The sequence below is a fragment of the Phasianus colchicus genome, chromosome 5 (assembly GCF_987193195.1).
Source record: "Phasianus colchicus chromosome 5, bPhaCol1.hap1.1, whole genome shotgun sequence".
Lineage (NCBI taxonomy): Eukaryota > Metazoa > Chordata > Aves > Galliformes > Phasianidae > Phasianus > Phasianus colchicus.
In genome coordinates, this window is record NC_143440.1 from 30,254,111 (window position 1) to 30,268,674 (window position 14,564).

Sequence of the window (14,564 nt, forward strand, 5' to 3'; positions counted from 1 at the left end):
TATCAGAGGTGAGATGAGACATTTTGCTAGCATAGTAACCACAGAGAATTCATTTAAATCATTCCATTTTATGTACATATTCAAATATAGCTTCATCTGTATGAAATCTCATTTACATCCATCTTTTGCATCAGACAATAAAAGTATCTGAGCAAACAAAATGCCTCTAGCCACATGGTTTACCACATCTGGTTTATACTATAGTCAATTTTACCCAGTTCTTTTATGAAATTTTCAAGTTTAGATTTTTCCTCTGCGGTTTTAGTCAGTGGATTAGAAATGTGATAGGGTAAATAATGGCTAGTAAGATTAAGGTATCACAAAAATTTTAATCATCAGAGACGTTTAATTAGGTGTAAACATATTCAAATATTAAGCATCACTATCTTAATACAGATTACAGGTTTGCATACCACAGTGAGGCACATGTCACCCTTACTGTCTTCCTAACATATTTTTCCAATCAAGTCATTAAAACATAACATAAAAAAGAACCCAGACAGAAAGCATTCTATGAAAGCAAAATAAACTCCACTATTTTAGCTGAATTTTCTGTAGTCTATCAGCTATATATCTTTTTTTCAGAAAAAATGCAATCAATCAAGCCAGTTTCTGAAGAAGAAATGACTGCTGTGTTATGATGAAGTAAGGTTTCAACTTCAGTAATTTTAGGTAAAACCTATTATTAAGAATTTCATTCTTTACTGCCGTAAAATAAGTAAGTTAACAACCAATAGAATATATACAGTCAAGGCTTGAATATCTGCTTTCAGTCTTACAATTTCAACAATTAAATCAAGCATGAGAGGTTATTTAAAATTTGCAGTAAGTCCAGAAAGGAACCACTTCTTGTTCCATCTGTTAACATATCAGTTTCACTGTCTTTATCCATTCTTCATATGCAAGTGGTGCTATAAATTAGATCATTCTTACACCTTGACACTAAATCATTTCATCCCTACTGTGCCATTGCTGCAACTGAGGGATCAGACCTCCAACACTATTGCATACGGTGGAACAGAAGAGGCTCACAGATAACAGATAAGGTCTTACGTCCTGATATCTGTTCCTTTCCTAATAACTCACTTTTTTTTCCATTTGCTCCTGAACACTGAGCTAACAGTAAGCACACTAGCACAATTCTCAGACCTCATTCCTTGATTGCAGTAGTCCAACCAACACCAGCTGTTTTATATGCAAATTCAGGATTTTTCACACCTTCTATACACATCACAACATTGAATTTTGCTTAACTGCTTTAGATGTTTTATAATTCAATTATTGAATATTTCAACGTACTTAATTATACTCAATTTCTCTACGTCTAATAACTTCTATAATTCACTGTGAAACCATTATGAGACCATCCGAGACCATCCTTAAACAGCTGTAGAACATGAAAGTTCCTTTTAATAAACAACTGATCTCCTTTTCTTCATATATATGTACAAGTGTGTATTCATATATATATATGAATACACACATGTATATACACTACCAACACTCATCTCTTTTGGCAATCCCAAAATAAAGAATTTAAGAGAAAACTATTAACCGCAAAAAAAAGATCATGCCTTAGATCTCCCTTAGACTTGTTCAAACCCCTAACCAACTATAATAGAACCAGTTGTGATAAGACAGCATTACATTTCTTTGATAGATCTATAAAACAGAGTTACCGGAATACATTCTAATGGGGCAAATATAATGAAACGAAACTGAATGTAATAGGCCACATGGAAAATGACAAGGGCTTTTATTTAAGATTGCTTTACTTGCCAAAAGCAATCTGGTGTTTAATGAAGCTAATCCATGTTTTCTCATCTCATTCAGGCTAAGTGAGATCCTACTTAAGAGGAGTGAGAACAGAAGCTACAGAAAGCACTGCCCACTACACTAGATCTTATGAGAGGAACAAGAAAATGTCTCAAAAAAAAAAACAAAAAAAAACAAAAAAAACAAAAAAAAACAACCCCACACAAGAAAATGCCTCAAAACCTAACTAGGTTTCAGGTGATGATACAGAGATATGTATATAGCAAAAACTGAAAACGAAAGAAAGCCAGGAGGAAATTCAGTGAAAATTGGTTACTATGGTCACAGAGAAAAGCAAAGATTTCTTTTTTAATTTAAGCTTGCTGAAAAACAAGAAGAGATTTGTGAACAAGAGTATCACCTCTTGCTGTTTGTTTCTCATTTCTAATGTTTGTTTCTAAGAAAGTTTTAATAAGGCAAACAGAACCTTAGCAGTGTACCATCTGAGGAACATTAATCTCTTCTCATAAGGGCAACAGTACTGAGAATGCATAAGTTTGGACTAACCAGAAAGGCTCAAAATATCATCAGTATCCTGATTTGTCTGGTTCATTAAGTTTCAGCTATTCTTTCTCTTTCATCCTAGAGACACTTCTCTCATTACAGAACTAAAGAACTGTTTTACTTGCTTTGAAAAGTAAACAATAATATTGCTAAAAAGATGATGTGGCATTTCAACTTCATGTCTGGAGCCACGAGGTCTCCAAGGAGTGCCTGTGAAATGCAAAATGAGAACAGCAGAAAAACAAGTGGTAACCTATATCTTCATGTGGGAAGCTAGCGAGTATACTTAGTCCATTTAGTCCAGAGCACTAGGCACTGGAGACCTTGCCAGAAAAGCAGAAGAGTGCTTGATACACACTCCAGTCACAACAGTGATCAGAGCTCAATCACTAAGAGATGTAAAGAAATTTGGGCCATCCCTAAATATCTGCTGCCTTCCAAATAACATAAAGAGTTGATCATCCTCCTCAGCACTAGATGCTGAAAGGAATGGATGCTTAACTTCCCCCATTTGCTGGGTTTACATCATGCACCTCTCTCAGACAGCACAGTAAGCTAAGGGGAAAAATGGAATATGTCAGTAATAGTGATAGTGGCAGCAACTCCATGAGCCTAAAAGAAATCCCATCAAATATCAGGAACATCCACAAGGGCAGAGCTGAAACCTTTTGTCCTACAATAAAGGAACTGTTACAGAGACCTCAGTCATCTCTGCTTTTACATTCCTTTTGTACATATGATTTTTTAGTTGAGAGATCTATGAAAGCCACGGATATCCATATTCCACAGAGGATTAAAGAAACAGATTTAATTCCTGTAAATTAAGCCCTTTGAGTGCTTCTAAGCATCTTCTAAACAAAACCTCGAGGTAGAAATAGCTGGACATGGAGAACAGTCATGGTCTTCTTTGATCAAAAAGTCTCAATCCTACCAGAACAGAAGAAAAAATCCAAGAGCCAAAGCTGATATCCACAATGACTGAAAACAACAAGAACAAGGAAAACAGTCTGACCCTGCCGCAATAGAAGCGGTACTCTATGGAAGCACTCATACTGCGTTGGAGTGAGAGTGTGCCTGGACGTTAGTTCCAGTACCCCAGCCAAGCCTGGCATTGAAAGTCCAGATTCTAAGCCAGTATCCAGTGTAACACAGGAAACAAAGACACACTTGTTGACAAACTGCTACTTATTTTTCCACACATCAATAAACATGAAAATGCTTTGAGGCAGCATGGCCAATGTCTCTTGTCTGCACACAGTCTGCGTAAGTTTCATCAGCTACTCCTATCAGCATATTAGGAAGATTCTAGCATACAATATTATGCAGGCATGTTACGCCACGGGCTCTACAAAGCAGCAGATCTCAGAGAATGCCTCTGGATAGACTGATTTTATTTGCAATTATTTCAAATAACTTTTTTTTTTTTTTTTTTAGTTGAAGTCCATCGTTGCTCTGAAAGGCAGCTGGCACTAACAGTGAATCAGCTTTCTTCATAAATTCATTAGTATGATCATGTGGGAAAGTTAAAACCTCACGAATTCATTGGTCATCTAAAGTAACTGACCTTTACGAACTGAACTTTTCTCATATTAGACCAATAAGGAAACATGCTTCTAAGAAAAGAGAATTATCATTACTCTGGGAAAAAGCCTTTGAATGTAGCCTTTAAGACGTCATGCATATATGCTTTCACTTGAAGATCAACTAGAGAAAAATTACAGGTGTTCTCTGATAAGTATAAAGTATATCTCTGTGTGAAAGAGTGGACAAATGGACTTAAAATAAATATGATCTTTGCCCATAAGTACTTTACGTTTAAATTTACAACCAATAATAAAAAACAGTTCTAAAAAAATATTACTCAAAATTTACCACCAGAAGAAGTAACAATCTAATCTCGTTTTCTACACTAGAATATCTGTTCCAGAGCTCAAGTATTACAAGAATGAAATTCATTGCCAACGTGTTTTACTTTTTGACACTTGCTGTCACATTCATTTACGGTGTTGAGAAGACAGTAAGAGGCATGCAATCCTACATGAAAAATATATGGGGAAGCATTTATATTTGTCTCTGCTGTTGACTTGCAAATTCAAGCAAACCAGATACTTTAAAGAAATCTCATTCATAAAGTCTTGCTCTAGAAGAACTACTCTTCACAACATCACATATTTATGACAGGATACTGCAACTAAAAAAAGCACATCATAGTACTGTAAACCAAAAAACATTACCATTTGCATATGAAAACTATGTACAGATACAAAACAAAAAGACTCACTAATCAATAATAGTCATAAATTGCTCTTTTCTCTTAAAGCATCATTGTGAGCAAAACAGTATTGTGTTTGTCACTAACTAGAAATAAAGAAATGTTAAGTTTGCTACAAAGTGTTTTTTGTTGGTTTGTTTTTTTAAGCCTCCAATCAAAAGATGCTCTTCAAGACGAGTGTTGCCTGATGCTTTCCAGTCCCCGCGTACATTACGTTATTTGGCCTAGAAGAGCTCTCCTCTAGGCACAACATACAACTACAGTGAACAAACAAGGCTCAAATTAGCCAACGTATTTTTTCAAGTTTGCAAAGAACACTCCTTACAGGACAAGTAATTTTGCTGAAAACAGATGTCTAAAGAAAGTCCAAACAATTATGTTTTCTCAGAAATATGCTGTGATTCTTACGCTTCATGACTTCATCGTTTCTGCAGTATTCTAAAACCAGCAAGTATTGAAAGTGAAGTGGTATTGCTTTAACTAATGTAGAAAAATGACAGGAATGGAAAAATGACAGGTATGCATCCACTCCAGTTTTCCTGCTCTGATAGTTTCTCTGACCGAATCACTGTTCCTGAAGATCCCGTTATAAGACATTTCTATCTTCTAGAAGAGCTCTGAGGGGGGGAACCTGTGATGGTTATCTTCACACAATCACCATTTGAATGCTCTCACGTTGTGAACCTACGCATCTGTGACACAAGAACAGGCAACCCAAGTTGCATCATATTCAGTTCCAGACCGATGTATATGCTGAGAAACTGCAGTGGTAATTAGTTCCACTCAGTTCTTCCCAACCCTGATAAACATGCATGAGGGTGGATAGGGAACACACTATTTCTTCTGTCATAAATACTCCTAAGTCTTATGTCTATACCTATCCATGCCATTACATAACTTTGGTAACAAGGAAGCACAGCTTGATTTTACCCAACATTGACCAAATACTCATTCGCAGAAATATGCACATACATATATAGACAATATTCTATATTCATAATCAATATGTGATCTCACAGTACAAATATACACATAGTAAAATCGTTTGTATGGACTCAAATGCAAGGATAACTACATTCTGAACACTCTATGATGGAAACTGTAAACATACTAAAATTTACTGAATATTGTGATGTGGATACAAACTCTCATATATATACATATATACATACATGAACACACAGAGGCACATTATGCAGGTCATTTTTAAAATCGCTAATACATTCATTTAGAAACTTTTTTTTTTTTTTTTTAAACTTCTCCTGACATATTTCAACTGACAGGTATACTAATGCTTACAGAGTTTTTCCTTTTCCCAAACTGAGAGATAATCTATTTTTACAACAGTACCCCATCTAAGAAGTAATTACATGCATCAGTGAAATCAGTAAACCTGTACTCATTTTCCTCATAAGCTATTTTGAGTTGTAAAAGAGGTTAATCTACCACCTTTTCTAGAACATATGGAAATGCTGTCAAAATTACTTATTTATTTGTCATGATAATTATTGTTCTCTGTCTAATAAAGTATCCTCCTTTCCATTTAAGCAAGCAGTTTATTTTTTGAGATCAGAAAACATGATTATTCAAACTCCTTTAATTTAATTCAGCAACCTGTCAAGATAAATCATATAATAAAAACAGAGCTATTCTTCTTGCATATTCTGCCAAATTAACTCTCTTAATATTTCATGTTTAAATAGGGGAGGGATAGTTCTGAGACAAAAATCTCTGAACTGTTGTGCTTGGAAGGTTACATCATCTCTAAATGTAACATTCCAACAACCTCACTTGCTTTGTCTTGTATTACTTCTCCTTTTTCCACTCTAATCTGCTTGGAGAACGTTTCTGAAGTTAAGACTCCTCCGTCTTTACTGCTAGGATGGCAGTCTCCGTGTTTGGTAGCTGTTATTCAAAATATGCACACAAACAGCCTTCCTTTTCAATATAGATTTGTCTATTATACTCACTGCTGCTGTGTCACAGCATCTTCCAGCCGTGCCTTTTTCACATGAAACATATACTGTATCACAATTTCAGAAGTTCAATCACATAAGGTATGATGGAGTGGCTGACTTCTGTCACAACTAAAAAAGCATTACCTGAACAAGACAAGACAGCTGCCACAAACAAGAAATGCAAGTGGTTTTTTTCCTATCTGGTCTGATTTAGAATAATACAATCTTCCCTTCACACTTACATGCTGGTTTTAACAGAAATCAGTGATGAAGGTTTGTAACCCTTTTGCTGTTCTCTACAGTTTCGGGCATTCAAACACCAGCTAAGCGAGATAGGGATGAAAAATCAGAACAGACCTCCTTCCTTAGCGGGCAATTGGAAAAAACCCAAATCTCTGATTAATAAGCATACCTAATTCAGTAAGTTCCTAAAAAACATATTTCTTATTTCCTACCACTCCATTTTTCTTCATTAACTGAACTCAGTTTGCACAATAAAGCCAGAAATACCACCATCAAGAAATCCAAATCTATTGTCCGTTTTTATTTATACAAAAGGACAAAGTCTGTGGTTTAAGATTTTTCTCATTTTTGTTTTTACAGTTTTGGTACAGTTCTCCGAATGCTAGGAAAATATCAGTCAACTTCAGTAAGTTTTGTAAACCTTCTTTCTTCTCTTCTACTGCCCAATTCTAAATGTCAGATCTAAACTCATAAGTCATGTTCCTTTTAGTAATTTAAAATAAGGGAGTCCATGTATCTTGGAGGTGGGAAAAACATATTGACTTCGATCATGAAGTGATGGCTTTGATTTTGAAGCAGATGCACTGTATTTGCTTATATTGGGCTCGATATTAACTGAATAAGAACAAATCCTCACAACTTTACATATCATGAAGTCATGTCCAGATCAAACAATTCTGCAACCACTTCCATTTACTGTATTTTACACTACTGAATCTCTTTGCACAGATGAAAACAAATATACAAAAAGCACAATGAAATAATAATGTACAAACAATAGGTCAGAATAACTGAGTGCCAGTTGAAAGGAATAAAGCACCAATTACAGAAACCATGTAAACAGATTTAGGCTAAATCCCCACATAGCACTCCATTTAAGAACTGACATAAATTGCTGAAGTGGACTCAGTTAAAATGAAGTCCGTAATAACGAACACTGCATTGAATGTAAATCCATTGTTGTCATCCTTCCAAATCAAAGAGCTTTTGATGATTCTGAGTACCAAAGATTTAATTTTATCCTCCTTAAGGTGCAAATAATACTGAAAGAATTGGTCGTGGTTTTGACTTCAGAAGCAACAAAACTCTAAATATTTATTTATTTATTATTATGCTAATGTTCACAATACTCCTGCACCTGTCTTCAGATATCTAAACACAGATGCACTGAATTACAGAAAATTTTTGTCATCAATCCTGCCAAAGCCCACTTAAAATGAGGGTAAGACACGCTTCTAAAAATAAGGAAAGTTCTATTTTACATGCCTACATATGGATCTAAGAACTTTACTACAGACATCACATCTGTGTTTTTATTTTTTATTATTCTGTGATACTAGATTAAAATTGAGTGGATGATAAAATGTTTCAGCAGTGTAAATATATTCATCAATTCATATAGTTGAAGGAAACTAGTATTAACCATTATTTCTTATTAAACAATTTTAAGATTTTAATGTACAGTTTTTAATGTTTTAGATGTATAAAGAAATACCAAGATTAATAATTACTGAATACATATTTTACCAATTAAAATAAGGACTATAAATGTCTGGAAAGAACAAGTTTTCAATTTTATTTAAATTTTTTAAGTTATGGGTTTTTTTCAGATAAGCAATCAATTCAGATAAGCAATATTTATGATCATTCTTGTTTTCTGTCTTCAGATTTTATCAAACAGGATAGTAAAGACAGGTTATGTACTCTTTGGGCATTTCAAAGCAAAAAATAATGTGGCTTTCTAACGCAACATTTCTGTAATTCTCCAAGCAAAAAAAACCAGTTTTGAAAGGCAGTAATACTGTACCTTGATTTCTTCTATTTCATCTGGCACTATCTTGTATGCAGATATAGTCCCACCCAACCTGGAATTGAGAGAAGAAAATATTCTCAGAATCAAAAGCACAAAGGACAGCATGTTAGCAGTGTTGTGACCCACTTCAAAACACAAAAAATCCCACCTGTCAATTCAAAGGTAAAACCCACCCAGACCCAAAACAACAGCAAAAAAATACAATTAAAAAAAAAAAAAGGGCCAAAGCAACCTCAACATCTTTCTCCTTCATGTCATTAAAATAAGCATTCAGATACACAGTGTCCTTCACTATGCTCCATGGTAAGAAATAGGTCAACCAAGCGAATTACCATTTCCAGGATGTTATGAAGTACATTAACTGACATTAGTCATTTTATTTCTTTTCTAAGCTGTATGGAAGAGTTTAAATATTTTAGGCCTGACATGCTCTGTGTCAGTATTTTACTGAGTTGTTAGTGTACCTTACGTGTATACAAATGCAATTCCAGAAACTGAAATTTTCTAACTGTATAAACCTCAAAGACCTCACAGTTTCCACAGCTTCATGTTCACAATTACTAATTACAAAGTGAAATCGTTAGCACTGATACAGAAAAACTGTTTGTTTTTTTTTTTTTTTTTTTTTTTTGTTCCACATACAATTTGCTGAAAAGCTATGATAAAAAGTAGTTTTTCTGTCTGCATCCTGCAAAAGCTTATGGTAAATAATCATCCACGCACTGAGGAAGAATAAAGACCATGTAGCAAACATAGTGGTTAGTATTTGGTGGTTACTACTGCATTTTCCCCAGAGACATGCAAACATGGCTTCTTTTATTTTATGTAGCAGCATCATTGATAGTGACAATTCAGACCTAAAAATATAACAGCATTAATGACCTTCCTGCTGGCTCTGCACAACAACACTAGACATTTTCTGGGTCCTATAGAAATGGAAATCAGATAAGAGAATACTTATTGTAAAGCAGTAGACAGTTATCAAATGTGTATTTGTGTGTGTATCCTCATGTTATGAGATTTTTCCTTACAATTGTCAGCATTTCTACACAGATGTGTTTCCTTATATTCCCTCTTGAAATTGGGAATATACACATTGCTTACTCAACCTAAAAAGGGAAACAAAGAGTAACAGAGAAAATACATTAAGATTTTCCCTGTAAATCCAGCATATTGATATTTCTACAGTCACTCTCAGAAATGAACAGATTGAAGGCTTCAGACAGAAGAGAAAGTCTGCATAGGAAAAGTCAGTATCAAAGTTCATCAACACTCCAAATAGCATCAGCTATGATTACCAAGACAGGATCTCCAGATGCTACTGCATTCAAATTTATTGTGGACAGTCAAGAAATATTGCCTTTCCTATGTCCTCTGCAACTTCCTCTGCTGCTCATCCCCAATCCAGCTGAACAGTGAAGAGAACCAAGAGAATTTTTTTTGCTACTGCAAGTAAAAATGTGAGCTTTTACTTTTAACTGCATCTGATCTTTGTTCTAAGGTCATTGCCAGCATTGCCAGGGATAGCTGTAAAAAAAAAAAAAAATTGCTTTTAACACCATGACAAAGGCTTCCTTCAACGCCATAGGATGGCTCAGATGTCACGAACACGACTTGCACTTGATTGCTACTGGCACACAGCCTGTAAGAATGTGGTTTTTTTAACTGTTTCTGATCCATTGATGTCAGAAGTACCCAAATGTTAACTTCTACATCTTTGCATCCCCTAGCAGAAGGAAAAGATGAGCATCTGCTACCAGAAGTCCAATAGTAGGAAATCCTTTACTAGTCACCCTTAGTATAACATCAGAAAAAAAACTGATGAAAGTAATAATTGACTCAGAAAACTCATCTAGCCTGCTTAAAGCATTAATGAGTATCATTTTCTGCAAACATTTCTGCAAAGTTTGTGTCAAGAATTTACCATACTCTAAAACTCACCAAATAACAATCAAAACGGTGGCACATTTTAAAGTAGTTGTGAACTGGATTAGTGAACTGGATATTTTCCTTACACACAAAATAGCAAAATGCGATGACAACCAAAATGTTGGTTACCACAATTCCATAGTTTTGAAAATGAAAAATACATTAAAAGATATGCTGTTCAAATAGCCTTGCACCTTTAGCTCCAACTCTCCGCATCTAAAATACATCTTCGATCTTACAATGACATCTTTAGCTTGGAAATCCAGGCTACATAAATAAATAATACCAAATTTGAAAATGAAAAAAGAACAGAAATATACAATTCTATGAATGCTTCAGAGTCTGTAATCCTTTCTTCATTTCAGAACATCAGATTTTCCTTCATTACTGGAAGAGAGATCCAGTATTGCCATGGAAATTTGGTAATACAGAGGAACATAATGAAGACGTTTGACTTTGTGTACAAAATTTGGCAGTGAGTTTCACAATATTTTAAAGGTAGCCCACAAATCAGCAGGATCCAGTTAACACAGCCTGAAATCTTCTACTGGTTGTAATTACTGTATGTGTGAGGCACCAAACTGATTTTACTATGTAACTAGGTATCTATGAGGAAAAAAATGATTTAAGCTGTGTATTTGGCAGCCTGTTAAGTATTTTAACAGTAACAGATAAATTTTTAAGGTCTGTTTCAATTTCAGAAACAAAATATTACACCATACAATTCAATCATCAAACTAGTTTGTTAGAAGCAGAAGTAGTTGTGAAACTCATTGCATACTTTTCACTCAAATGTCATAAATCCCAGCTTATTCTAGCCTCGTATTAAGTAGTCTGAAAACAAATTTTAAATTGCTTAGTTTTGCGTTACCATATCATTATTATAAATGTCCCACAATCAGATCACAGAATCACAGAATTGCAAAGGTTGGAAGGGGCCTCGAGATCATAGAGTCCAACCCCCTGCTAAAATAGGTACCCTACAGTAGGTCACACGGGTAGGCCTCCTGATGGGTCTCAAATATCTCCAAGAACCATAAGTCCACAGTGACAGACATATACATAAAGTGGTTTCAGAGAGAAACAAAAACATTGAGATGAATCATAAAAAACAACAGCAAAATCAAAACAAATTTGAAATTCAATCCATTAATCAGCACATCCAACCTAAGGACAATATCAGATTTCAAAGATTTATCTGAATTACATTTACATGTCACTATTAATTGTACCTTGTTTTGAAATTAGCATATTATTTTGCAAATCCTCAACCTGAACGCTAACACTGTAAAGAACAGAGGTCAGGCAGATTTCAGCTATGCAAGGTACCTACAGTACAAGTGATACACAACAGTGTCTGGCAAAATATGAGCACTTGGCAATCATTTTTTTCATTTTCTTGAAAGCAATTTCTCTTGCAGATTGATTTTGTTCACAGACTATTAAAACATTTTACATTAATTTCTTTTGATTGTAGTATTTCAAGAAGTAATTACATCACAATCAGAAAAGCAAAGGATCTGCTAGGAAGAGAACACATTCACTACAGTACATTTTGTACACCAGGATATAACACGGCATAGCCCATATTAGAAGGCCCAGAATTCAGTTTAACAGGGATCCATTTTTCATGCAGACTCACTCTTCATCTTTCACACAGTCTGCTTTTATTATTGCTTTTTTCTTGAACTGAACAATATAACAGCCAGCATCCGAGAGCACAAATAGCATTTTCTCTCAGAATGAATATACAACAAACCCAGAGCAAAGCTAAATATACAGCCAGCTACTTCATGAAGGTGAAAAACTAGTCGTCTGAAGAGACTTGATGCTTTAAGTCTTCCTCTTCCAAACTTTATTTAATAATGAAATTATTTCAAACACTAGTTAGCTCTACTTTATTTGTGTATGTATACAACAGGTAATCTCTCAAAATTCCCACAATTTATATTCATGTCTATCTCATTGGGTTTGTATCCCACCCTGATCAAGTAACACAGACACTCCAATCCCTCTGCAGAAAAGAAGTGAAATTATTCCCAGATACAGTCATTAGAACTTACACAAGAAAAGCAAAGAACCACACCTTGTACTGGGCAAAACTAGCAGAGGTCTCTGTCAAGAGAATCCAAAAAGATTAGACAGAAATTCCATAAAAATAATTAGGAAATGAAAAATATCACGTAACTGTTTGTGAAAGCATACAAAGTTTTTGTCTTTTTTGGGGAAACTTTTTATTCTAAAATACATCTCAGGATAAAATGTAATGCATAGACTGTAGGAGAAAGCTCACAACAAGGATTAAAAAAAATGTTCAAGAAGAGTTGCGAGAGCAACCTCAGAAATTAGGAAAATACAGGAAATATACTGAAGTGAGGTCAATACAGTTGCATTGGAACAGATGGAAGCTTTACTATTTCACAAATCAAATCATAGTATCACTGACGAGGGAAGATCTGAATTTTATCCAAGTTAAGAAAAGTTAAAAACCAGGAGGTAGTGTGCTCAAATGGAGGCTAGAAGCAGTGAACCACAGCACAAATATCCCATTATTAAAACAGAAGAGAATTCAAGATAATGAAGTTTAATGAAAAGTTAACTCTTTTAGTAAGGATAATTTATTCTGGATATAATGTCATAATAGCCACAAATTTATTTTCCATTATAGTTCCACGTCAAACTTTGGACTGGTTTGCCTCTCTGCTCCTTTCTCCATATATGTTCAAGGCGGATGCACTACCTTGTCACTGCGTAACTACAATATGCTTGTGCAAAGACACTTGTGAACCCGCATGGAACCAATTCTGTTCAACTTTTAAAATCCCTTGATCAAAGATAAGAACATGCTCTTAATGTACTGTTCCACGTTCAGTGACTGTCATAAGAAGCTGAGTTATTGATTCTAACTTAATAAATGAGTCATGCTGAATGCAATGAAGTCAGTTTTCTAAAAATATCAGTACAGCCAGCTTGGCTGCTGTCATTTGCTGTAGTTCTCCAATGCCACTTTAATTACCATTAATCTTTCTTCAGATAGATTACTCTGTCTAAGTGATACCAAGCTGTCACTAAACCTCTCAGTGGAACTCTTCTTCCTCTAAAAAGGAAAGCAAAACTCAGAAACTTCTGCTCATTTTTTTTCTAGATCTATCTCATAAATATAGTTATTATCTACCATTAGGATCTTTTGACTGATTTATAAACCAAGCAGAACAGCAGCAGGAGAATATGCTTGTTAGCTGACCAAATGACTGTGAGCTTGACTGCCTACTGCTAATTCTGAAGGCATGGTCAACTTATCCCGGGCTACTGAATGAACACACACGCATGCACACTACTACTACTGCCAGAGCAAATTGACCAGGACAGCATTTGAAGCCGACCCAATTGGGCCAGCATAGTGGCAACCCATGTGACATCAGCAAATCATTGTGCACCTACAGATCCAGCTCCATGGAGCATCCCAGGGAAAGGCAGCAGAATTTGAAGTCAAAGGAGCTTTGCTTCCCGCTGCCGGTATGAGTGCACATCAGAGCGCACACAGTGCTACATTAATTGATACTGGTTTCTACCGACCTTTCAGAAATTGTTAAAGTGCCCTGAGAGGAGGCAGTAAGAAGACATACTATTTTGGGCTAACTTCCTAGAAGAGAAAGCCAGGCTAGAGCTCACATCGCTGGCTGTGTGCCAGCAATGAACTGCAGAAAAGAGCCTGCAGAGCGCTCTGTGAAAACATTTTTGCTTATTTTAAGGTGCATATGGGGAAATACATGTTGAAGATACAGCACATAATCTTTTTGAAAACTGGATCCAATAATTAGATCAGTGTAAACCTCATTTTAACTTTTTTTTTTTTAATTCCTATTAGGCTAACTTCAACATACTGAACTCAAAAAACTCACAGAAATAACATGACTGCACGCATGCACTGTCTCAGTAACTGGTTTAGTTTGGGATGCAGGGCACACCTACCACTGTTTTGGGTGTTATTGTGGCCAGCCTAAACAGCGATCTGTAGACCGCTCCCTCT

At 35.3% G+C, this 14,564-nt stretch overlaps 1 protein-coding gene across 13 annotated transcripts in view; it reads right to left on the reverse strand.

Annotated features, from left to right (window-relative positions):
- Positions 1 to 14,564, reverse strand: part of GPHN (gephyrin) — a 264,503-nt gene that overhangs the window by 147,860 nt on the left and 102,079 nt on the right. For all 13 annotated transcript variants that reach the window (XM_090141191.1, XM_090141181.1, XM_090141188.1 and 10 more), the window contains one exon: positions 8,600 to 8,657. In XM_090141191.1, coding sequence (XP_089997317.1) covers positions 8,600 to 8,657 — 58 coding nt within the window. The remainder of the gene's footprint in view (positions 1 to 8,599; positions 8,658 to 14,564) is intronic.